This window comes from Salmo trutta, chromosome 30 (genome assembly GCF_901001165.1).
Source record: "Salmo trutta chromosome 30, fSalTru1.1, whole genome shotgun sequence".
Taxonomy (NCBI): domain Eukaryota; kingdom Metazoa; phylum Chordata; class Actinopteri; order Salmoniformes; family Salmonidae; genus Salmo; species Salmo trutta.
This window is the reverse complement of record NC_042986.1, coordinates 31,821,897-31,846,382: the sequence shown is the minus strand read 5'-3', so window position 1 is coordinate 31,846,382 and position 24,486 is coordinate 31,821,897. Positions and strand designations below refer to the sequence as shown.

The following is a 24,486-nucleotide window of genomic DNA, read 5'->3' as shown; positions in this document are numbered from 1 at the left end:
TAGAAGCACTGAAACTTGTGGTTGTGAAATTGGTGTGAGATTGAAAGTTCAACCTGTGTGGAAAAGATGTTCCAAATCCCAAATCAACCCCTGCCCCTAAACTCTATGCACTTAGATCTGAAACAATTAGCAAAATGGTAACGGCTCCACCATGCCTTTTTAAAATGCTAGTTGGAATGTCTGCCATATTGCTTATACCTGTCCAATCCACTTGGATCTACACACATGCATAGAGATTAGGATCTAGGGGTTAATTTTGGATTTTATATGTTCGTTAATCAGCTGAACTGGCACTGTAGACATAGGCCATTTTGTGTGACAACCACAGGAAGAGGAAGACGCCTAATTATAAAGTCACTTCCTCCTGCTAAGCACCTTCTGTTTCTTCATCGATAATCAATGGTGCTGATCTGCTTGCCCTTCGATTGGGGGAGCCACTCACTACGTGCTGCCTGGGAACCAATCCTGTGTGTAGATAGCTACAGGAAGTACCCCTCTTACTGGTTCATCCTTCCTCTTTTTAATGTCACCCAACTAGAAGCATGTGTTTACTTACCTACGGTAGCCAATCACGTTGGAGGTGCTTAGTGGAGAGTTGTTGACATTAGCTGCTAGTTTTTCTAAAGTCTTCCTCTTCGAGTGTGTTTGATTGAAATGGTGGAGCCTGTCAATGCCAGGGGCCCAGGTGTCATTTACAAGAGGTTGTTGTTTTTTGTTTGTAAATATTTAGGTTTTGTTTGTTTTCAAGCTCTGATCTGCTCAGAGAGCCTGAGTTTGTAGGCTGGAGTGTTCCGTTTCGAGCCCTAAGGTTTCCACTACTGCTGGAGGAGGAGAGGAATAAAACCCAGCAGTACTGTTAACCTGAGGCCTGGGTGTGAATCCCCCTGCTGTCTGTCACTTCTAGGTTAACCCCAGACCTAGGTTAGCCCCAGTCCAGACCCCGAGGCCTGCAGCCGCTGGTTCTGTTCCTTTGCCTTGAGCCAGTGAGTGACCTAGACCTGGGAAACCAAGTAAACATGTACTGTAGTATCCTCTGTCCTGTCAGTGACATTGGTTGGTCTTTACAGTGCTGCAGCTCTCGAGGATTAGGACTGGGGACACCTTGGTTTAGGCGTGGTCTTACGTCAGATAGCCCAACGATCGTCTTAACGGCGTGTCCCGTCATCTGCCGGAAGACAATGGGTTTAGATTGTTGTTCTAACTGATCCTGTGTCAGTGTGGTGAGCTCAGCCAGGGTGTCCCTGTGCTGCAACGCCCCAGTCTTGTCAGGCTCCTCTCTGACCTAGAAGAGCCATGATCTGATCCATTCTGTGCCAGTCGAAATGAAGGGCCCAGCGCTGCTCCGCCCTGGTATGACTAGCCACTGTTATTATTCTGTCTAGATGTACATGTAGCAGGCTGGATAATCATGGAGGCTAGTCGTCTCAGAGATAAGCACCGACGCCCTGACAGACTGGCAAGCCTTAATAAAAACCTCTTTAATTTATTTCAGTGTTTTCACACGCTTACGTTTTTTTATGAGCAAATCTATTTAAATTGAAGGAAAAGGTGCATATAAGATAAATGTCCACTCTGTAAATATTATTGTGTCTAGTGTTATTGAAAAGAGAAATTAAAGGTCTTAAATCCCTACAAATGCTTAACGAACAAGGGGTTCCACTGAGTTCCTTCTGGTGCCATGGACCTACTTACCCTCATCAAGTGCTACATAATCACTTTCACATTATTGGTTCCAAACTCATTGTAGATAAGGAATAATGTAAGGGTTAGTCCATCAGCATTCTGGAATAGTTCCCATTGTCGTGAAGTAGGTGATGTGGGTCATCTCAGTAGTCTAAAGTGGTAAGGTGTAGCTTATCGGCAGTGCTTGACTTGGGCAGGAGCTCACCAGAGCTGAGTACTGACACCTCAAATGTTCTACTGCTTGAGCTCCTGTTCCTCTTATAGAATACTAGCTCAAAAGTATCGTGGAGCTCCTGCACCTAAATAAACAGTACCGGCACCCAAAATGAGTACTGGCACCTATATCAGTCCAAGTCAAGCACTGCTTATAGGGCATAGGGAGAACTGCATCAGCCAAAAACACCATTATGCTTGTAGCAATGGGACAAGGAAGCCAAACCATGTTCCAACTGCTACCAACTCTACATTATACACCCCCAAAATGTGTTTTTGTATAAAGGCAAATTTAAAAGATGAATAAATACATGACTATATTACTAATATATCTTTCTCTGATTGTAAGGACTTTATTTCTCCTTGAATTGAAGCCACTTGTAAAACTTGATGTCAGCCTTACGTCTGTCTGTCTGGCTGCATTATCTTTTGATTATTGAACATTTGTATGATGTTTTTTTTTTTACCATCGTTATTGTCAAAAGTACACCAATAAAATTAACTTTAAACAATGTCCATGTGCTCTGAAATGATTGAAATGAAGGGGGACATGTTGGCTCAGAAAAGGGCTAGAAATGGGAGGAGTAAGGAGAAGAGTGGTCAGAGCTAGTCACACCAGTACTGTAGGAGAACTAGACCACATCATGCCTCCTGTTAACAGAACTCTCTCCACTGCACAGCTGTTCTGTATCAGATCAGTGACTGGGACAAAGGTTTTGGTTGTTTAAATTTGTGTGTGTCATCCGTCACAGCAGGGAGCAGAAAGAGAATCTGAGAGGAGGGTCACAGAGCTGCATTTAGTGGGCGACATTCAGAACATCAGCAGCAGCACATCTCAGGTTAGCCCACTGCAGTCACCCGCCTTTTCATTTGGCTCCATTCAATCGTCTAAACCACTAGGAGACATATGCCACAGAATTTAACTGTGTCATATTTGCTCATTGTTCATTCATTGTTCATTCATACACACTGCAGTGACACGCAATTCTTTTGACGGTTTTATTTGAAAAACGTGTTTGAATGTGAAAGGGTATAACTAATCTGTTGCACAACTGAATGCATTCAATGTGTCTTCCACATTTAACTCAACCCCTCTGAATCAGAGAGGTGCGGCGGGCTGCCTATATCGAAGTCCATTTCATCGGTGCCCGGGGAATGTGCGTATGCATATGTACACTCAACCAAAATATAAACGCAACATGTGAAGTGTTGTTCATATGTATAATGAGCTGAAATAAAAGATCCCAGAAATGTTCAATACGGACAAAAAGCTAACATCCCTGTTAGTGAGCATTTCTGCTTTGCCAAGATAATCCATCCACCTGACAGGTGTGGCATATCAAGAAGCTGATTAAACAGCATGATCATAACACAGTTGCACCTTGTACTGGGGACAATAAAAGGCCACTCTAAAATGCCACAGATGTCAAGTTATGAGGGAGTGTGCAATTGGTATACTGACTGCAGGAATGTCTACCAGAGTTGTTGCCAGAGAATTTAATTTTAATTTCTGTCATAAACCATCTCCAACGTCGTTTTAGAGATTTTAGCAGTAAGTACAACTGTCCTTACAACCGCGTACCACGTGTATGGAGTCATGTGGGCGAGTGGTTTGCTGATGTCAACGTTGTGAACAGAATTCCCCATGGTGGCGGTGGGGTTATGGTATGGACAGGCATTTCCAGCAACTTCGCACAGCCATTGAAGAGGAGTTTAACAACATTCCACAGGCCACAATCAACAGCCTGATCAACTCTATGTGAAGGAGATGTATCCTGCTGCATGAGGCAAATGGTGGTCACACCAGACACTGACTGGTTTTCTGATCCACGCCCCTACTGTTCTGTAATGATCTGTGACCATCAGATGCATATCTGTATTCCCAGTCATGCGAAATCCATAGATTAGGGCCTAATTCATTTATTTCAATTTTCTTATTTCCTTGTATGAACTGTAACTCAGTCAAATCTTTGATGTTGCATGTTGCGTTTTTATATTTTTGTTCAGTATATGTATGTATGTGCGTTTGTGCCCCTCTACAGCAGTCTTTATGCCACTAATGAAAGAGTTGGCCTTCAGTGCTGAAAAATGGCAATTCTTCATTCTATGGGTAGTACTCTGTTCCTATTCTCTGTGTGTGTGTGTGTGTGTGTGTGTGTGTGTGTGTGTGTGTGTGTGTGTGTGTGTGTGTGTGTGTGTGTGTATGCGTGCATTCCATCACAGTAATTCCACAGCCTTGTTGTGACTCCTGCCTGCATATCTGTCAGGGACACGAGTGACGCCTGTTCATCCATCTGCTCTTCAAACACTCTCCTCTCTTCCTCCCCCTCTTCCAATGTCATTCTTCCTCCCTCTCACCCTTCCATCTCTAACACTGCCAACCACAGCAGTGTTTCCTATCTCTCTACTCTCCCCCTCCGTTCACTGCCACCCTTTTATTCTCCTCTGGAGCCTCCCCAACCTGGTGACAGTGCTGAGTCACATCCTGTCCTTCTGTTTACCCTGTAGTCCGATAGTCTAGTCCACCTGGTATGGGAAACATGTTGTTCTGTTTAGTGAATGGTATGCAATGTGCAGTCCCTGATAAGGAGGAAGGGTTTAACATACTGTTCTTGTGTAATGAAAATACTACTGAAATTCTAAAGAATAAACCACCAAACTTCTGTCATTAGCAGAGGATTTGATGCCTCCTGCTGGTTATTCTTAGATCTGCATCAGAACATGTGAAATCAAATCAGAGTTTATTGGTTGCGTACGTAGATTTGCAAGTGTTATAGTAGGTGCAGTGAAATGCTTATGTTACTAGCTCCAACAGGGCAGTAGAATGTCTCTCAAACACAATACAAATACACAAATAATCAATTAATCAAAACAATAAATCAAGAACTGTCAGAGCTAGTCCAATTTATGATCCAAAGATACTGTATATTAGCGTGAGCAGTTACAGAATATAAATATGTGGTGTTTGTGTACACAGTATATCATTTAGAAAAGAAAATGGTATGTACAATAGTAGGTATATTAGGATGGGCTATGTGGAGAATACAGTATATACATACACAGTGAGTAAGCAACAGTATATAAACAGTATATGAAGTGACCAGTGTTCAATGTCTCACATGGGGCATTAGTCTCAAGGTGCAGAGCTGAGTATCGGGCAGGTAGCCGACTAGTGATGGCTGTTCAACAGTGTGATGGTCTGGTGATAGCTGTTTCTCAGTCTCTCAGTCCCGGCTATGATGTACCTGTACCTTCTCCGTTCGACAGTATCAGAGTGAACAGACCGTGGCTCGGGTGACATGACAAATTTCTTCAGCCACTTGAAGTTGAAGAGGCGCTGTTGCGCCTTCTTCACCACAGTGTCGGTGTGGTGGCACCATTCAGGTCCTCAATGATGTGCAAGCCAAGGAACTTGAAGCTTTTTAACCTCTAGACTGTGGCCCCTCGATGGGGACGTGCTACCTCTTCTGTCTCATGTAGTCCACGATCAGCTCCTTTGCTTTGTTGACGTTGATGGAGGGGTTATTTTCCTGGCAACACTTCGCCAGGGCTCTAACCTCCTTGTTGTTCTGGTCATCAGGCCTACCACTGTCGTGTCGTCAGCAAACTTGATGATTTAGTTAGAGTCGTGATCGGCCAGACAGTCATGGGTGTACAGGGAGTACATCAGGGGGATGAGCAAGCACTGTGTTGAGGCTCAGTATGGCAGAAGTGTTGTTGCCTGTCCTCACCACCTGATGTTGGCCTGTCAAGAAGTCTAGGACCCAGTTGCAGAGGGATGAGTTCAGACCCAGGGCCCTGAGCTTAGTGACGAGCTTGGAGGGTACTATGGTGTTGAAAACTGAGCTGTAGTCGATGAGCAGCGTTCTCACACAGGTATTCCTCTTGTCCAGGTGGGATAGGGCGGTGTGCAGTGCTTAAGCGATTTAATCGTACATGGATCTGTTGGGGTGGTATGCAAATTGTAGGGGGTCTAGGGTGTCGTTTAAGGTGAAGGTTGTATGGTCCTTGACTCTCAAAGCACTTCATGATGACAAAGGTGAGTTCTACAGGGTGATAGTCATTTAGTTCAGTTACCTTAGCTTGCATGGGTAATGTGAGGTTTTTTGTATGAGTAGGCCCAGTGACCTAGTATGAGTGCCAGTCGGTTTGTGCTATCATGTCAACTGCCCGTCACTCATTGTTTGGCTTGACAATGAGCAATGGAGATGGATAAGCACAAACAGATCTGGGAATAGGCTACTAGTTCACCTTTAGTATCAAAACTCTTCAGCATAATACTATTACGTCTTTAGACATCAGAATGACCAAAGAAGAAAACACAAAACTTTAAGGAGAAATACATTTCTGTTTTACAATAAAAAAAACTAAATGTTTACAAATATTATAGCACCTTTCATGTTGACATAGGCTACAGTATTTTTAAAGGAAGAGTCCACACAGAGAGTGGAGTGTGTTTGCCAGTAGAAGCCCATAGCTGCTCATTAGTCTTACATTATTCACTTTGTTTTTGTTATTGGTTTTACACAAATATTTCTAATATGTAAAGTATAACAATGCAATCATCTTTTCTTCATATAAGTTAAAAAGTCAGTTAAAATAAAATGTCAAAACAACAAAAATATCAGAAAAACAACAACAAAAATGTCCCTTTAGGGAAAATATTGCCCAACTATACAACCAAGTGTGCATGTCAATAGTTTCAATTCGTCTCTTCTCCTCATCTCATCTCCTTCCCTGATCTGAACAGTTAGGGTAGGTCAAAGCAATATAATGGAATCCTGCTCGGAATTTCTTCTCACCTTTCCCATCAGAGGAGATGAAGGAAAGCAGACGAAAATGTGAATCCTCTTCACACTACTGACACACACAAGTCTCTCTCCGTAGCTCGGCTGCTACTGGTCTCCCCTATGATTGGCAGAGCCCTTCCCGACACAGTCTTTAATCTCTCCCTTCAGCTCGGCTAGCTGTGTAGAGTGACTGGCCAGCGTTCCATTCACCTGTGACAGATACGAGTCAGAGTGTCTCTCCAGCTCTGCCCTGATCCTCTCCAGGTGGTCCGCCAGCTCCCCCAGGCTGCCACACTGTCCCTCCACCTGGGACACGCGACTATCCACCTCCTTCACCTCCCTCTGAACCCCAAGGGCCGTGCTCCAGCAGCCCTGCAGCTCTCCGGCCAGCCTCCTCCTCAGGCCCACCAGTTCCCCCTTCAGCTGGGCTAGTCGGCGCTCCCCGGCCCCTAGGAGGGAGGCCTGGCGCCCCACCAGCTGGGTGATGCCCTGGACCTTGGTGGCTAGCTGGTTCTCCATGTGTGTCCACGTGGCATTAGCATGGCCCACTCCCTTAGTGAACAAGCTAACAGAGTCCCTCAGACCCTTCAGGGTGCGGTTGACAGAGTTGACATTGATCTTGAGGAGGGTGATCTCTCCCTGGACAGAGCCTTCCTCATCCTCCTGGGCGATACGGTTCAGAAGGGTCTGCAGCGTGGTGTTGAGATGGTCTAGCTGGTCGGCGTGGGAGTCCAGACGACCTGACACCTTCTTCTCCACCTCCTCACACTCCTCCTCCGCTAGGCCTGTCCCTGCGCCTCCTTCAGGGGGAGTTGCAGGGGAGCAGGAGGAGGTGCAGAGGAGCTCCAGGTCTGTGAGCTGTTTCTGGATGCCGTCCAGGTCTCCCTCCACTCTCCTCCTGACTGACTCAATCTCTGTCTCCAGGGCGGGCACCACCTGACCCTCCAGCAGAGCTGGGGCGGTGGCGTTTCTCAGCTCTTCCACGGCCACAAACACCCTGTTCTCCAGGGTCTTCAGCTTGTCCTCCAGCAGGGTCTTGAAGCTGTCCAGGTCCCAAGGCACACCGCCAACCCCTACTTCCCCAGACTCGGTGGCATTGAGCCGGGCATCCATGTTCTCCAGACGGGCCTCTATCAGGGTCTCGATGTGGATAGTCTGGTCAGTGAGAGCAGCCTGGAGCTGGTGCTGAGACTCTGTTAACCCCGTCACTGACTCCTCTAGCATCAACACCCGCTGGGACAGGCTGTTCACCTGCAATGACAGTGACATGTCAGGCATATAGTGTAGCAATAAGCCAATACTTTAGTCATGTACATGTTTAAGCCATTTACAGATTGTGTGTTACAGATTGTGTGATGTACATTTTCGATTGAGCAGTCATATGCAGCATTTACTGTGAATGCATTCTCCGCTAAAGCGGTAAGATTGCCTTTAAATTTCAGCTATATGGATTGAATAGAGCCCCAAAGTGAATTGGTACCTGTCCGCAGCAGCTCTCAGTGAGGGTCAGTCCCTGTATTTGGGCCTGCAGAGTACCCAGCTCCTCTCTCAGGCCAGTCTCTCTGCCGTCCAGTGACTGCTGAATCTGCTCCTGTCCGTTCATGTGTTCATTATGACACTGTCTCTGGACCTCTCCTATCCTCTCCTCACAGTGGTTCTCCAGGCCAGACAGACGCCTCTCGAAGCCGTCCAGGATCTCAGCGCGGACACCGGCAAGCTTAGCATCCAGCAGCTCCATGATGGAGGGAGAGCCCGATCCAGGGATGGGCCTGCCGGTCGCAGCCTCCAACATCCTCTTCAGCTGCCAGTCATGGCCCAGAACCATGCCCTAATGAATGAGAATGACAATGGTTTGGTTTTAGGTAGCACTTTCCTCAAACTCTTGACATTATGTGGAAATAGGTCAGTGCGGAGTCAAAGATATACAGAATCTCAGTGTGAGATTCAGGATCGTTCTGATCTGCATTGTGCCAAAAGTTTGATTATTGATTTGGACATCTACTTGTTTTTCTACATTTCCATAATCTAGCATAAACTATTCTAATCACAAAACCGTAGCACCCACCTGTATCTCCTCCAGCATGTGTCCCTTGGCTCTGAGCTCATCCTTTACCTCCGTCACCCGCCCAGCCAGATCCCCAAACCCGGGGAAACCCTCTCCCCCCTTCAGGCCGTCTGGGGTCCCGTCTGGGATCACCCCGAAACCAACGGAGGAGTCAGAGAGACGGGGGGCAGTGGAGAGCAGGGAGCCCAGCATCTTGTTGGTATCCTCCCGGAGAGAGAGGCGCAGACGGTCCTCCAGGCCAGCCACCACTCCGTTCAGAGTGTCCAGACCCTGGGTTAGGCGACGCAGGTCCACCTCCATACGGTCCAGACGCTCTCCACTAACAGCAACTTTATAACCTAGAGAGAAAGAAAACAATGATTACATAGGGCAAGGGGAGGAGAGGGAGGAGAGTAAATCAGGGTTTGAAAATACAAATTGGTTAATATTCCACCCCTGTCTTGTCTGACCATAGTTGGGTTTGCCGTTCCCGGTGGGCAGTTGTCCAGTGGGAATGGGTCTACTGTCTGGCTGATTTGGGAAGGGCCTCCCAGGCTCCAGATTAGCCCCCCCAGGGACAGGTTTGTGGTCCAAGGGGGGTCGGGGCTGCCCGTGAGGGTATCCCTTCGTTCCTGGGCGGTGGGGGGCACCACCCCTGAAGGGGGGCATCATATCGGGCAGGGAGGTGGGTCCATCGTAGCAGTTCTCTCCAGAGTATCCAGGACAGCACCTCCACTCCAGCTCAGTGATGGTTTTATAACCCACCTTGTATTTAGGCTTGTAGAAGCTCCGGTACCTGGAGTGGAGGATGGAGGGGCAGGAGAGAGAAGGAGTGGAAGATGGAGAGGAGGAGAGAGCAGATAACAAGAGATCAGAAAGTGAGATGGGAGGAGAGGACAGGATAGATCAAAGGATGAGGGTGTGTATAATGAGATGGGGGAGGGTATAAACAGTAGATTAGGGGATAAAGAGGCGGTGTAGTGTGGAGATTATACAGGCTCAGGTGAGGGATTGTTACCAGGGTTAATACCCTCACTACGCCTGTTATCGCACTAAAGGCTAGTAATCTCTACTCTCTTTCTTTCTCTCACGCTCTCTCCATCTCCCAAGTGGCGCAGTGGTCTAAGGCACTGCATCTCAGTGCTAGAGCTGTCACTACAGACCCTGGTTCAAATTCCGGGCTGTATCACAACCGGCCGTGATTGGGAGTCTCATAGGGCAGCGCAGAATTGGCCCAGCGTCGTCCTGGTTAGGGGAGGATTTGGCCGGGGTAGGCTGTCATTTTATTTGAAGCAGAAATCCTTTGACTATTTATCTCTGTGATGTCACTACAGAGGACCTTTGAGAGGCTTCAGTCACACCAGAGAGAATGACATCCCAGCTCACACCCTCATTACATTAATAACCATAATATATGTTTGTTTATAATCCACTGGGATGAAAAGAAATGGTCAAACAACACTTTCAAACCCCTGTGGCCGGTTCAGAGTCACAGAGCCACTGACAAAACAACACAGTTGGGTGTGCAGCTGGGGGGACAGTATGGCATTAACTAGTAGTACACACTGACACCACCAGAGGGCAGCACAAACAAAACTTTAAGGAAAAGATTTTTAACCTAATTTTAAAAAATGATGTTCAGTTCACATAATATAATTTTAAAGTATGCAATAAGATGTATGTAATAGAATATACTTGTCAAAAACTAATCTAGATAATATAACATGTCATTCTAAAGCTTCCAAAATCTTGTTTTCAATAGGAGTGCAGTCATGGCTGCACGGTTGTTTCCAACCACGCCCCCTGTCAGTCATCCATGATTTATACATATCATTGGTCCAAATGCAAAGCACACTGACTGCTTTGCCATGCTTGTCAAAACTACATGGAAAGTGTACAACAGTGGTTGAGTCTCATAGTCAGTATCCTTTTCAACCTCCTCTTACTGTTAGTATGAGTGTCAGAGCCTGCTGGGTCTGAATTCTCTACAGTAATTATATAGTTATGTTTTTATTGTCCTTTCGCAACAATGTAATAGTTCCATAAAAAAAAGTAAGTGAGCTATTAAAAGTAAGTAAGCTATATACAGGGTCAGTGCCAATACCATATTTAATATGCAGGGATACTGGAGTGGTAGGGTTAGATATGTTTAGGGGTTAGATATGTTTAGGGGTTAGATATGTTTAGGGGTAAGGTGACTAGGCATCAGGATACAGTATGATAGACAGAGTAGCAGCAGCGTATGTGATGATTGCATGTGAGTATGTGTGCCTGTGTGTGTGCAGAGTCAGTGTAAATGTGTGCGCGTGAGCAAGTGAAGTGTACTTACATGACAACAGGACACTTCTGCCCCCAGATGCACTTAGTGGTGTACTCTGCCGTCACGTAAGTGGCCATGCCGTCCTGCGTCGTACACGTGATGTTCTTCTGGACCACATATGCACAGTGGTTTCTGATAGAGAGAAAGAGAATATCAATAACAAAAACAACAGGATATCATCATGTCCTCAAGCCAATGCTGTTTCTCCCGTAGAACTCTGTCCATAACAACATTAGTGACGGTTGCCACTCCAGCACACACAGCAGCTCTTCACAATGGCCAAGGTTGGAATTCACTCATTCCGTACCACACTTTCTGAAAGTGCAGTGATGAAAATCAAGTTGAATTCTGGCCCAAGTTAGACATTTCCAATGACACTGATTCCCGCATTCAGTGCACTATACTTGATGCCAAAATCCTACATGAAGACATATGTGTTGTTGAGACTCAGCCATTGACTGTCTCCAAGAGGCTCTGCAGGCTCATTCTGTCACTTTGACGCCAGTGCAGCTATAGCAACTGCTAAATGTTCCTAGGCTGGTCCACACAGGAAGCAGTGCTCTGGCTTCTTTAGGACGCTAGATGTTGTTGGGGTTCCAAGGGATACTCATTAAGTGTGAAACGTAGCACTGCTCCACAGCAGTTCCAGGGCACACACAAGTGTTTTGGAGGAAAATGAGGGAATACGTTTGAGGCAGACAAGTGTGTGCATGCCAAGTTAACAGGTTCATGAGGCAAAGAGAGAGGACAGGCTGTCGGAAATTATGAGAAACCACTGCCTTATTGGTTTAGGCATCCCTTAGCTTTCTCTCTCTCTCTGTGTGTGTGTGTGTGTGTGTGTGTGTGTGTGTGTGTGTGAACTCTCGCTCTCTCCCTGTGTTGACTCTATTGATAGGGGACTGGGGCAGGAATGACTGGGCTCCTTTCATACAGAGCAGGAAACCTGTTGCCGGGGTGTGCGTCGTCAAGGAAGTGGTTAGCGGTGCTGTCGTGTGACCTGACCTGGTGAAGTATTATGGGATGTTCTTAGAGTCAATGGACTGCACTAATGCCACTTTCTAGTGGGAGGGATATATTGTGCCTTTGGAAAAGTCTGTGTCCATTTTCTCAAAATAACAAAAAGCAAGAGAGTACACATGCAAATCACTGTGCACACGTACAAAGGCAAACATGAGCACACACATCCCCCTCACACCCACACTCATATAGAAGACCTCCTTTACAGTAGATCATACAGTAAAATGCTAAAGAGGATTTTATGGTGGTAGTTTCCTCCCTATAAAGGCTGGATTTATTGCAGTATGAAACAGCTTTAATTCCTGTTATTGGTTCATTCATGAGAGTGCAAGGAGAAGGCCTGTTTTAGGGTTAAGAAGTTAAGGTGATTGACAGCTGATGGAAAGGTGTGTGTGTGTGTGTGTGTGTGTGTGTGTGTGTGTGTGTGTGTGTGTGTGGGGTGTCAGATGGAGGAGGTAAAACAGACTACACTCCCAGATTTGTTTGTCAGGTGCACATCTGGGCTGAGTGAGCAACCTTCAGACCAGGAATCCAAATGGGCACAGCCACCAGAAAGCCTCTGCTCCCCTCCTCTCCTTCTTTCCCTTCTTGCTTTCATCCCTCTCTCCCCTCATCCTTCTCCTTACTTCCTCCACTCTGATTACTCCTCCTCTCCTTCTTTCCCTTCTTGCTTTCATCCCTCTCTCCCCTCATCCTTCTCCTTACTTCCTCCACTCTGATTACTCCCCCTCCCCCTCATCCTTCTCCCATTCCCTCTTCCTCTACTTTCTCCTCAAACTTACTCTCTCCTTTCTCTCCAACTTGTCACCCCCCCTTTTTTACCCCCTCTTCTCCTCCTCCCTTCTCTCCAGCCCCCATTTCCATTTCATGGGTCTGTCAATGTAATTTGGGTCTCTGTGTTATTCCATCCTAGCAGGTGTCTCAAAGACAGACAGACAGAGAGAGAGAGAGAGAGAGCGAGATGGAGGGAGGGTAAAAAGCGGGAGAGCATGAAAGCGAGAGAGCGTGAGAGTGAGAGAGAGAGAGCTAAGATACTGTGAACTCAGTGTGTCTCTCTACAGACAGTGATTTGGGCCAGAGCACCTCAAGGCCAATCCATCTGCTTTGGAAAGCAGCAAATAGGGTCAATGAGAAACAGAGAACGTTAATGGAGATGATGAAGAGATAAACCTGAGAACAGCACCACACACACATACTGGAGATCTGACCTCCTCGCCTCACCACCACTGAGACCGCACAGCAAGAGCCGTAAAGATTACGAGGGCTTCATAGCCATGAATATGAGGGAGGTGTGTGTGTGTGTGTGTGTGTGTGTGTGTGTGTGTGTGTGTGTGTGTGTGTGTGTGTGTGTGTGTGTGTGTGTGTGTGTGTGTGTGTGATTGGCTCAGTTGGCCTCAGCTGCTGTCCTGGTACTGAGAATTTGGACTTGGTCTATTGTGGTAAGACTGCGTTAATCTTGACTCTGGGGAACAGGGATGAACTGATCCAGGATCTGAGATGTGAGGATTAAACTTCACACTGTTCTCAGTCTTTCCATCTTCACCATCAAAGATGTGTACACAACAGAGAGCTGTCGATAACCCTACATGCTATTGCCTGAAAGACAGTTCTCTCGTAATTCTTTTCAACCATTCCACACTACCCAAAACAGATCTCACCTTCTAAGCTCTCTCCCCAAAACAAACCTTCCTCTTCAACCCTAACCCACCCTGCCTCACCCTCTTTCTCTCTATGCCTCACCTCACACCACGTCCCCCCCAACCTCCCCCAAAAGACAGAGCACAGTCCCTTCCTCTCCCTTCTCCCAATACTTCTCCACTTTCTCTCTCAATTCAATTCAATTTAAGGGCTTTATTGGCATATGTTAACATTGCCAAAGCAAGTGAAGTACATAATAAACAAAAGTGAAATAAACAATACAAATTAACAGTAAACATTACACTCACAAAAGTTCCAAAAGAATAAAGACATTTCAAATGTCATATTAAGTACAGTGTTGTAACGATGTGCAAATAGTTAAAGTACAAAATGGAAAATAAATAAACATAAATATAGATTGTATTTACAATGGTGTTTGTTCTTCACTGGTTGCCCTTTTCTTGTGACAACAGGTCACAAATCTTGCTGCTGTGATGGCACACTGTTATTTCACCCAGTAGATATGGGAGTTTATCAAAATTGGGTTTGTTTTTGAATTCTTTGTGGATCTGTGTAATCTGAGGGGAAAATGTGTCTCTAAAATATTGGCGTTACATTTTTTTTTCATTTAACCTTAATTTAACTAGGCAAACTAGTTAAGAACAAATTCTTATTTACAATGACAGCCTACCCTGGCCAAACCCGGACGATGCTAGCCAATTGTGTGCCGCACTATGGGACTCCCAATCACGTCCGGATGTGATTCAGCCTGTGAGTAAGTCATTTTACTGGTCTCGTCCCACTGTAAATCTATCCATTATTTCCTTATAGTTCCTAAATCCCCTCTGAGTCTCCGAAGGGAAAGGATAAATCCCTTTCAAATTCTCCTATGGAGCGCTTTGCAAATATTATTGCAAGTAGTCCCCCAACCTCTCCCAAGTCCAAAACAACTCACCTCTCAATCCATCTCCCCCTTTTCTTTGTTCTCCTTCTTTCTCTGCTCCTCCTCCTCATTCTCTCTTTCTCAATTTATATCTAATTTCCTAACTTTCTCACAATCTCTCTCCTCCCCAAACACTATGCTCCAGGGATCATCAACTTTTCTGGAGTGGGTGGTCAGGGGGCCGAAACATAATTACTAATCATTTGTAGACTGCAAATTGACTGAAAGAAGCCAAACAGATATGTTTGACTGAAATATCATTTCAAACCATGCTTACGTTTGTATACGATCACGAGTCTCTCTATTATATGTGAATACTTGGACAGATTTCTTCAATTAAAATCACTGCTGATTTCCTCCTGTTTTCAGTCTTTTATGTCCAACAGTGAAAATTCCACACCTTCTCTCGCTGTCTTCCATAGTTGTAGTGACAATGTGAAGTGTGATTTTAACATGTTGTTCTCAACTGCAAGGTTCCTGCCTACCTGTCCCTTCATGTCACCTCAGACAGATTTATTAGTGGACCAGGGAAAAACTTTCAAAAAAGTTTCAAGTCTTGCATATGATCCCCAAAATCTCTCTCCTGGCTTCTCTCTCTATCTCGGCCCCTCTGTCTCTCTCTCTTTCTTTCGGTCTCTCTATCTCTCGGTCTCTCTCTCTTCTGAAACTCATCACGAGGGGCCCATTTTAGAGTAAATTTTGTGCAATTATCAACATTTTGCCTTGGGGTGGAGAGAAGATTTTGCAATTTTATAACTAAATTCCCGGCCATCCCTGTCTTAGAACAATGAAATGATGCAGGTGCAGTTTTTAATATGATATCTGAGTGAGACAATCAATGGGGGCCCCCCAGCAGGTTATTCAACCATGATACAAGTTTACATTGCTGGCCACTGAACTAACTTAGCAATCTGAAAAATATTAGCTGGCGTGGGCTAATTGACTTACTATCAGTTACTTACAGAACGAGAGAAAAACTGATGATGAACAACCAAATTTAGAAAATTAAAACTCGCAAAAGTAAGTTGAGGCCCCCACAAAATAAATCAAAGAGCCTTCAAAAGGGGTCCTGCGGGCTGCAGTTGCCCATCCCTGTCTTAGAACAACGAAACGATGCAGGTGCTGTTTTTCCAGAACTCAGCTCAGACATGTACAGTGCACACACAACAATCCCACTTACAAATGGCACACACATTTCCTATAGCTTGTTTACTTTTGGAAGCACAGTAAGACTCAAATACCGGCAGTTCTTGTGCTAGCCCATTTAAATACCTCTCTTTAGCCCAAGGTATTTCCTGATGCATTTAATCTACTTTAGGCTATAGCTACTAAAACCAAGACATTGCAGTCCGGGAGTAGAATGACTGCCATCGTGGGAAAGTATGTTGTGTTTGCTACAGTATAATGCATACCTGACTGTCGGACATATACTTCGCATTACGAGTGAGCAAAGAGAAAGCGGTATAAAAATCATAGCGACAAACTCAACTGCTTGTTGAGAAATATTAAATATTAAAGTATTAAAAAGTTATTTCTAACCTCTGGTTCTCCATTATGGACCCATACAGCACACAACAGCAGAGTTGACTATAGCTGAATGCATCCATATCAAAGCCTCTACACCCCCATTCTCATCAACGGGGCTGTAGTGGAGCAGGTTGAGATATTCAAGTTCCTTGGTGTCCACATCACCAACGAACTAACATGGTCCAAACACACCAAGACAGTTGTGAAAAGTGCACGACAACGCTTATTTCCCCTCAGGAGACTGAAAAGATTTGGCATGGGTCCTCAGATCCTCCAAAAGTTCTACAGTTGCACCATCGAGAGCATCCTGACTGTTTGCATCACCACCTGGAATGGCAACTTCTCTGCCTCCGACCACAATGCCCTACAGAGGGTAGTGCCTACGTCCCAGTACATCACTGGGGCCAAGCTTCCTGCACATCCAGGACCTCTATACCAGGCAGTGTCAGAGGGAGGCCCTAAAAATTGCCAAAGACTCCAGCCACCCTAGTCATAGACTGTTCTCTCTGCTACCGCACAGCAAGTGGTACCGGAGCACCAAGGCTAGGTCCAAAAGGCTTCTTAACAGCTTCTACACCCAAGCCATAAGACTCCTGAACAACTAATCAAAGGGCTACCTGGACTATTTGCATTGACTCCTCCACCCCCCCACCCCATTTTTACTCTGCTGCTACTCTCTGTTTATTATCTATGCATAGTCACTTTACCTCTACCGACATTTACATATTACCTCCATTACCTCAACTAACCTGTGCCCCCGCACATTGACTCTGTACCGGAACCCCCTGTATATAGTCTTGTTACTATTATTTTATTGTTGCCATTTACTTATGTTATTTTTCTATTTTCTTATTTTTTACTTTGTTTATCGTTTTTACTTCAGGTTATTTTAGTAAATGCTTTCTTGACACTTATTTTTCTTAACTGCATTGCAGGTTAAGGGCTTGTAAGTAAGCATTTCACTGTAAAGTCTACACCTCTTTGATTCGGCGCATGTGACAAGTAAGATTTGATTTGATGTCTATCACTGCTGTCATCTCTGCAAATCTCACAATATACTGTATACACAACTTGTAATTGTCAAGTTTATCAGATGGACGGACGGACGGACAGACAGACCCGGTATAGCCTATGCCCCCTACCCACTGGTATCCATATCTGGGTCTGGCTCACATAACCATTCTCAGAGTCTATTGACAAGATTTTTGTGAGAATCAGCTGACTCTTAAGTATCCGCCCCTTTTTTTTTCTCCAATTTTCGCCTAAAATGACATGCCCAAATCTAACTGCCTGTAGCTCAGGCCCTGAAGCAAGGATATGCATATTCTTGGTACCATGTGAAAGGAAACACTTTGAAGTTTGTGGAAATGTGAAAGGAAAGTAGGAGAATACAACACAATAGATCTGTAAAAGATAATACAAAGCAAAAAACAACTGTACTTTTGTATTTTTTTTGTACCATCATCTTTGAAATGCAATAGAAAGGCCAAAATGTATTATTCCAGCCCAGGTGCAATTTAGATTTTGACCACTAGATGTCAGCAGTGTATGTGTAAAGCTTTAGACTGATCCAATGAACCATTTAATTTCTGTTTAAGATTTTGTATCAAGACTGCCCAAATGTGCCTAATTTGTTTATTAATAATGTTTCATGTTCAAAAGTGTGCGCACTCCTCAAACAATAGCTTGGTATTCTTTCACTGTAATAGATACTGTAAACTGGACAGGGCAGTTAGATTAACAAGAATTTAAGCTTTCTGCCAATGTCAGATGTGTCCATGTCCTGGGAAATGTTCTTGTTCCTTACAACCTCATGCTAATTGCATTAGCCTACGTTAGCTCAACCATCCCGTGGAAGGGACATCGATCCTGAAGAAGTTTAACACTGTAATATTTGTTTACCATCAGTGAGTAGGGCCACCAACAAAACAGAACACAACCAAGCAAAAAGCAGTACCATCATAAGCAGCATCCCATGATATTTTCACATGGAAATAGCTCAAAACACTAAACTTGCATTGAATTGTCTTGACTCCTGCTTCTGAGTTTGAGATGAATGACACAGCCCATGTGAACCTAGCTTGGGGCTGCACTCTATAAGTTTCCTGTTGAGCCCTCCCTCTGAATGCTGTGTATGCAACCACTACATTTCTGGAGTTATGTTAAAATGAAGACAGAAACATGGCAGCAGTAGAATACACTACAAACAGCATCCCAATGAGCTAAGTTGGAGTGCAAAACAAACATTTTCCCCAATACTCCCCCTGTAGCCCTCTATGGTCTGTGTAAGTCCCCATGCAGTCCAGTTGTAGGCATTGTGATCATTGTCTACCTTGTTACTACCAATGAGGAGAGGGCCACATTCCCTCCCACCAGGAAATAGTCGGCATGAATGGGGCTGAACGGCTGTCAAATCACATGCTCCATTGCAACAAGACAGTTAAAAGCAAAACAAGAAAAACGGCCAACACACCAACGGCTGAAGACTAGACGGAGAACGTTGTGATGTGTTAATTCCATGTAGTGACTAGTAGCCTACGGAAATAAATGTATTTTGTTATGTAGCGTTGTACATGTGTGTTATGTTATCACTGGTATTTCTATGTGTTAGAAATTCCAGATAATCTCTCTCTCACACACACACAGGCTCATTGCAGCACGTGTGATATTATTAAAGTAAAGTACCAGTCAAAGGTTTGGACACGCCTACTCATTTTCTTAATTTTTAGGGAGGAAGGGGAAGTTGAGGGTGAGACGGAGGGAGGGATAGGGAGGAAGGGGGAGGTTGAGGGTGAGATGGAGGGAATGATAGGGAGGAAGGGGGAGGTTGAGGGTGAGATGGAGTGATAGGGAGGAAGGGGGAGATTGAGGGTGAGAGGGAGTGAGGGATAGGGAGGAAGGGGGAGGTTGAGGGTGAGGGAGGGATAGGCAGGAAGGGGGAGGTTGAGGGTGAGACGGGGTGATAGGGAGGAAGGTGGTTGAAGGGGAAGGGGAGGGAGAGGTAGTGATTGAGGGTGAGGGTAGAGAGACAGGAAGGGGAGAGAGTGTGTGAGATCTAGTGAGGAATGGTGTGGTGAATATATGGATTAGGGTGGGATAAAGGCAACATTAGGAGAGACCTCTCTGGGTGAATTAATGTGAGGTAAGGATAAGGGCAGGTGGGGAAAGAGTACTGATGTCACACCCTGATCTGTTTCACCTGTCTTTGTGCTTGTCTCCACCCCCCTCCAGGTGTCGCACATCTTCCCCATTATCCCCAGTGTATTTATACCTGGGTTCTCTGTTTGTCTGTTGCCAGTTTGTTTTGTTTCGTCAAGGCTACCAGCGGTTTTCCCGTGCGCCTGTCTTGCTCTATTTCCTGTTTTCCCAGTTTTGACCTTTCTGCCTGCCATGACCCTGAGCCTGCCTGCCATTCTGTACCTTGTCACACCACCCTGGATTACTGACCTGAGCCTGCCCCCCTGTTTTCGTAATAAACTTTTGTTACTTTGAAACGGTCTGCATCAGGGTCTTCTCCTGAGCCTTGACAACTGAACTATCCTGCTCTAGTAGAAGTATCGTTACTTCAATTACATTTGACTCAAGTAAAAGTAAAAAGTAGCTGATTTAAAAAGTACTCAGAGAAAAAGTAATTGAGTTACTTTCAAAAATTGACCTTGATAATTAGCTAATTTTGCTAAGGTTACCTGAACATTGTTACACATTATCTTTTCAATGCATTACATTGAAAAAGGGAGAGAGGAAATGAATGTACAGTAGGAACTACATTTTTTATATGAGTTGCAAAAAGGTACATCTGTATGTAAAAGAAAACTAAGGATTTGTCAAAAATATGCAGTTAACATTAAACATTCAAAGCAATTAAAGTGTATTGATAAATAAAAACGCAATGTAAAATTATGTGCATAAACAATAAAATTGCCAGACTTCAATATACTTCAGACTCCAGAAATAAACATTTTGAAATTCTTTCACCCATTCAATCCCTCGTTCACCCCTCTGTTACTCCATGGGACCGGCTGACATTCACTCACTCACCCATTCACACTCTTCCCCTCACTGCACTCACTCCCTTTTTCCCTCACGCACAAACTCCCTTTCACTCCCTCACCAGGGGTGGAAAGAATGCTGAAATATCCTACTCAAGTAGAAGTAAAATTACAGACTTTGAAAATACTCCAAAAAATACCTCTGGGTATGGGTGAGGCGGGTGATAAAGGCGGGTTAAGAGTCGGAATAAAGACTACGTCGGGCTGGGTCAGGGTCTGTCTGCTTGGTGAATTAGGGTGAGAAGGGAGGAGGGTGAGGGAGGGGTGAGGAAGGAGGAGGGTGTAGGAGGGGTGAGAGTGAGGGAGGGGTGAGGAAGGAGGAGGGTGTAGGAGGGGTGAGGGTGAGGGAGGGGTGAGGAAGGAGGAGGGTGTAGGAGGGGTGAGGGTGAGGGAGTGGTGAGGAGAGGGTAAGAGTGATGGAGGGTTAGGGAAGGGTGAGGGAGTGGTGAGGAGAGTGAGGGAAGGGTGAGGGAGTGGTGAGTAAATAGGAGGGTGAGGGAAGGTTGAGGGAGTGGTGAGGAGGGTGAGGGAAGGTTGAGGGAGTGGTGAGGAGGGTGAGGGAAGGGTGAGGGAGTGGTGAGGAGGGTGAGGGAAGGGTGAGGGAGTGGTGAGGAGGGTGAGGGAAGGGTGAGGGAGTGGTGAGGAGAGTGAGGGAAGGGTGAGGGAGTGGTGAGTAAATAGGAGGGCGAGAGAAGGTTGAGGGAGTGGTGAGGAGGGTGAGGGAAGGGTGAGGGAGTGGTGAGTAAATAGGAGGGCGAGGGAGTGGTGAGGAGGGTGAGGGAAGGGTGAAGGAGTGGTGAGGAGGGTGAGGGAAGGGTGAGGGAGTGGTGAGTAGGGAGGAGGGTGAGGGAGTGGTGAGTAGGGAGGAGGGTGAGGGTAAAGTCTAAGTAGGGCCAGGCCAGGCTTTGTCTGTGGGGCTGGTAGAGGAAAACAGCAGGGAGCTGTCCAAAGTGGTCCAGCTCTCAGGGGAAGCCAAGCAGGAGAATGAGAGAAAGGAGACAACAAAAAGACCCCAGGGCCAAACAACCTAACAATTCCTATGTTCGTGTGTATAATCAATGAATTGCCATGATAGTCGTTTTTAGGTTTTATAATAAAACGAGGGAGAACCACAGGAAGTGGAATGAGAGATTCTTCCCCCAGAGCCAGCTATTTTATCACTTGAGTAAGTATTTGGTGGTGACTAGAAGAGATCAAAAGCTTTACTTGCGTCGGAGCTCAAAGTATGTCCCCACATTTTAACCCCTTACTGTAAATCTACTGTAGCCTGGTATTGAATTACACTGAGGCGTCTTCATGACTAAACTTTAGCCAGCATACACACACTTCTTATTTTGACACAAGCCCCAAGACTCAATGTGAGGGAAGCCTGTCAGGTAGTAGTAGTAGTAGGTTTTTCCCTTCCCAAAATATACCATACCTCAATAAGGGTTTGATTGAATTGAGCTGTGAATTACCACATAACTAAACCCAATTTGTAAGTCGCTCTGGATAAGAGCGTCTGCTAAATGACGTAAATGTAAATGTAAATGTAAAACAGGATCCAAAAGCAACAAGCCTTGGTACTGGTTTAGACTTCTATTAGCACCACTCCCATCTGGCTAGGGGTACCCAGCTGTATGTCTGCTTCTAATTGAGCTCCCCCTACACACACACACACACACACACACACACACACACACACACACACACACACAGATGCGCAGACACGCACAAACACACAGAGCTCAGAAGATCAATACCCCTGACATCAGCTCAGCTCTCCTCTTATAATGAGCTCTTTGTCTCCATAATGTGGCATGTCATTGTTTCTTCATAATGTTTATCTTCAGTCACAGATGGTTTTAACCGCAGAGATAGGCTGACGGTGTGTGTGTGTGAGAGAGTGAAACAGAGTCAATTCAGCCAGTGTTATTGAAGTGATACACTAACCGAAAGCATATTTGTATTACCCATTCTTAACATGGGTTAAGATATAAGATTAATGTGGAAAAGAGCTATAAGCCCATATTTTATTTGCCATGGAAATCCCTATTGCCTTGTAAATCACTTGGAGAGGTGCTGTATAAATGTATGACTAGTAAAGTTGAAGCTAGACGCAGTTTCAGGAGATGCACTTACTTGTGGCGGGTCATGGGTTTTCCTGGGCTGTAATGTGGGTTGACTCCAGCCTTGTACAGGTTGTATCTGTTGCCATGACTTCCTCCAAAGAACGGGTTTCCATGGCCTGTTCCATAGAAGTTTCCTTTGGTGTCCACCAGTGACAGGAACACTCCTAGAATAAAGGGCTGCAGAGCAGCTTGACAAAACTTGGACCTCATTTTCCCTTCGTAGAGGCTGCCAAAATAGCACCCGTGGAAAAGCACCAAAAAGGAGGACCAATATAAATGATTAAGGAACCGATTGATATCTAGAAAGGAGATTTTAAAACAGAGCTGTGTGTCAGGATCCTGATGCCTGCAGTGTTGTTGTCTTGTCTTCAGTCAGCCCTGAGGGAAACCTCTAGTCCAAACATCTGCAGTGTCAACAGCAATCTGACCTGTCCTGCACCTCTCTTCTTCAACACATCTCTCCCAGACAGCTGCCAGCCATAGGCAGAACAGAAGAAAACCTAGAGAATGAGATGGAGAAAGGAAGAGGGAAATAGGGAGGGAGAGAGGGAGAGAGCACAACCAAATGTAAAGTGAAGGACAGGTGAAAAAGGGGGAGACAGACAGAGGAGAGTGAGAGATAGAGAGGTAGAGATGGTCTCTAGGAATGCCACAGCTCCATACACAAACGCGAGTGTGTGAGTGAGTGGGGGACGTGCTGACTAAGCTCCCCCAGCCTTCTGTATGCTGTGTGTGTGTGTGTGTGTGTGTGTGTGAGGTGTGTGGAGCAGCGTGCTCCAATACTGACTCTGAGGGGGCAGGCTGACAGGCAGCAGTCATTTGCATATCCCTCCCAAACCCCAGCCCCTACCCCTGGCCTGACATGTTGCCCAGCCCAGACACAGGGGAACAACCCCTATTTCTCTCTCTCTCTCTCTCTCTCTCTCTCTCTCTCTCTCTCTCTCTCTCTCCAACCAGACTCAAATGGAAAAACAGAGCAATCCAGGCCACCACCCTCCTAACCTACCCTCTTTCCTCTTTACCCCTCCTTAACCCCTCATTCCCTTTACCCCTCCTTCCCCCTTTACTACCTCTCTCTCTTCGTCCCCACACACACAAGCTCTTGCAGCAGCAGGCTTCTTCCCCTCTCTCTCTCTCTCTCTCTCTCTCTCTCTCCCTCTCTCTATCTCTACCCCTCCCTCATATCTACCACCCACTTCCTTCTCTGTCTCTTTCTCTCGCTCCCTCACTCCCTCCTTTCTATACGCCCCCATCCCTCTCCGCCAGTCTCTTGCTAGCAGCTGGACATCAAAGGGGAGCCACTGTGCAGTGAGGGGTTTCCATGTGCGCCTCTACCCAGACACAGGGATGGACCCTCTATCAGCCTCCCTGTGTTCCCTCTACCACTTACGCCTTACCCCACACCTCTCAGCCCCCACTGGATGCATTCATATAGCCACCTCATCCATCTTCATATAGCCACTTCATCCATCTTCAACATGTCTACTTACAGTACATGACAAAACCACAGTGGAGTACATTAAACTGATGCACATACAATTAAGGTGATGAACAGTGAAAGAAAGTGTCAGCCAAAGCGTTCCTCATACGACCCTGTCTTTCATAAACCTGGTAAACCCAAATACAGTCAAGTGTCAGAGACCTTACATAGTCTTATCAGTTAAACACCACCTTGCTTTCTGTATATCTCTTATCAGTTAAACACCACCTTGCTTTCTGTATATCTCTTATCAGTTAAACACCACTTTGCTTTCTGTATTTCTCTTATCAGTTAAACACCACCTTGCTTTCTGTATATCTCTTATCAGTTAAACACCACCTTGCTTTCTGTATATCTCTTATCAGTTAAACACCACCTTGCTTTCTGTATATCTCTTATCAGTTAAACACCACCTTGCTTTCTGTATATCTCTTATCAGTTAAACACCACCTTGCTTTCTGTATATCTCTTATCAGATAAACACCACCTTGCTTTCTGTATATCTCTTATCAGTTAAACACCACCTTGCTTTCTGTATATCTCTTATCAGTTAAACACCACCTTGCTTTCTGTATATCTCTTATCAGCTAAGGGAAAGAGAGAGCAAAAAATATAGCAATGTCATTGGGACACACCTGGATAAATAACCAGTAAGTAGATGGTCACCTGTG

At 45.4% G+C, this 24,486-nt stretch overlaps 1 protein-coding gene across 1 annotated transcript; it reads right to left on the bottom strand.

Annotated features, from left to right (window-relative positions):
* Positions 1-4,620: 4,620 nt before the first annotated feature.
* emilin3b (elastin microfibril interfacer 3b) lies at positions 4,621-23,082 on the bottom strand. Its single transcript, XM_029723869.1, has 6 exons — positions 22,346-23,082; positions 11,060-11,182; positions 9,201-9,526; positions 8,752-9,089; positions 8,167-8,514; positions 4,621-7,937 (listed from the first exon to the last, which is right to left on the bottom strand). Exons 1-6 carry the CDS (start codon positions 22,543-22,545, stop codon positions 6,792-6,794), a joined length of 2,481 nt encoding a protein of 826 aa, XP_029579729.1. The 5' UTR covers positions 22,546-23,082; the 3' UTR covers positions 4,621-6,791.
* Positions 23,083-24,486: the final 1,404 nt, after the last annotated feature.

Excerpts from the sequence above, each read along its gene's own strand:
- emilin3b (XM_029723869.1), bottom strand. The coding sequence starts at position 22,545 with ATGAGGTCCAAGTTTTGTCAAGCTGCTCTGCAGCCCTTTATTCTAGGA. Across the intron at positions 9,527-11,059 it reads CAGAAGTGTCCTGTTGTCAT|GTACCGGAGCTTCTACAAGC; the intron begins GTAAGTACACTT and ends CCTCCACTCCAG. Across the intron at positions 7,938-8,166 it reads CTGAGAGCTGCTGCGGACAG|GTGAACAGCCTGTCCCAGCG; the intron begins GTACCAATTCAC and ends CTGTCATTGCAG.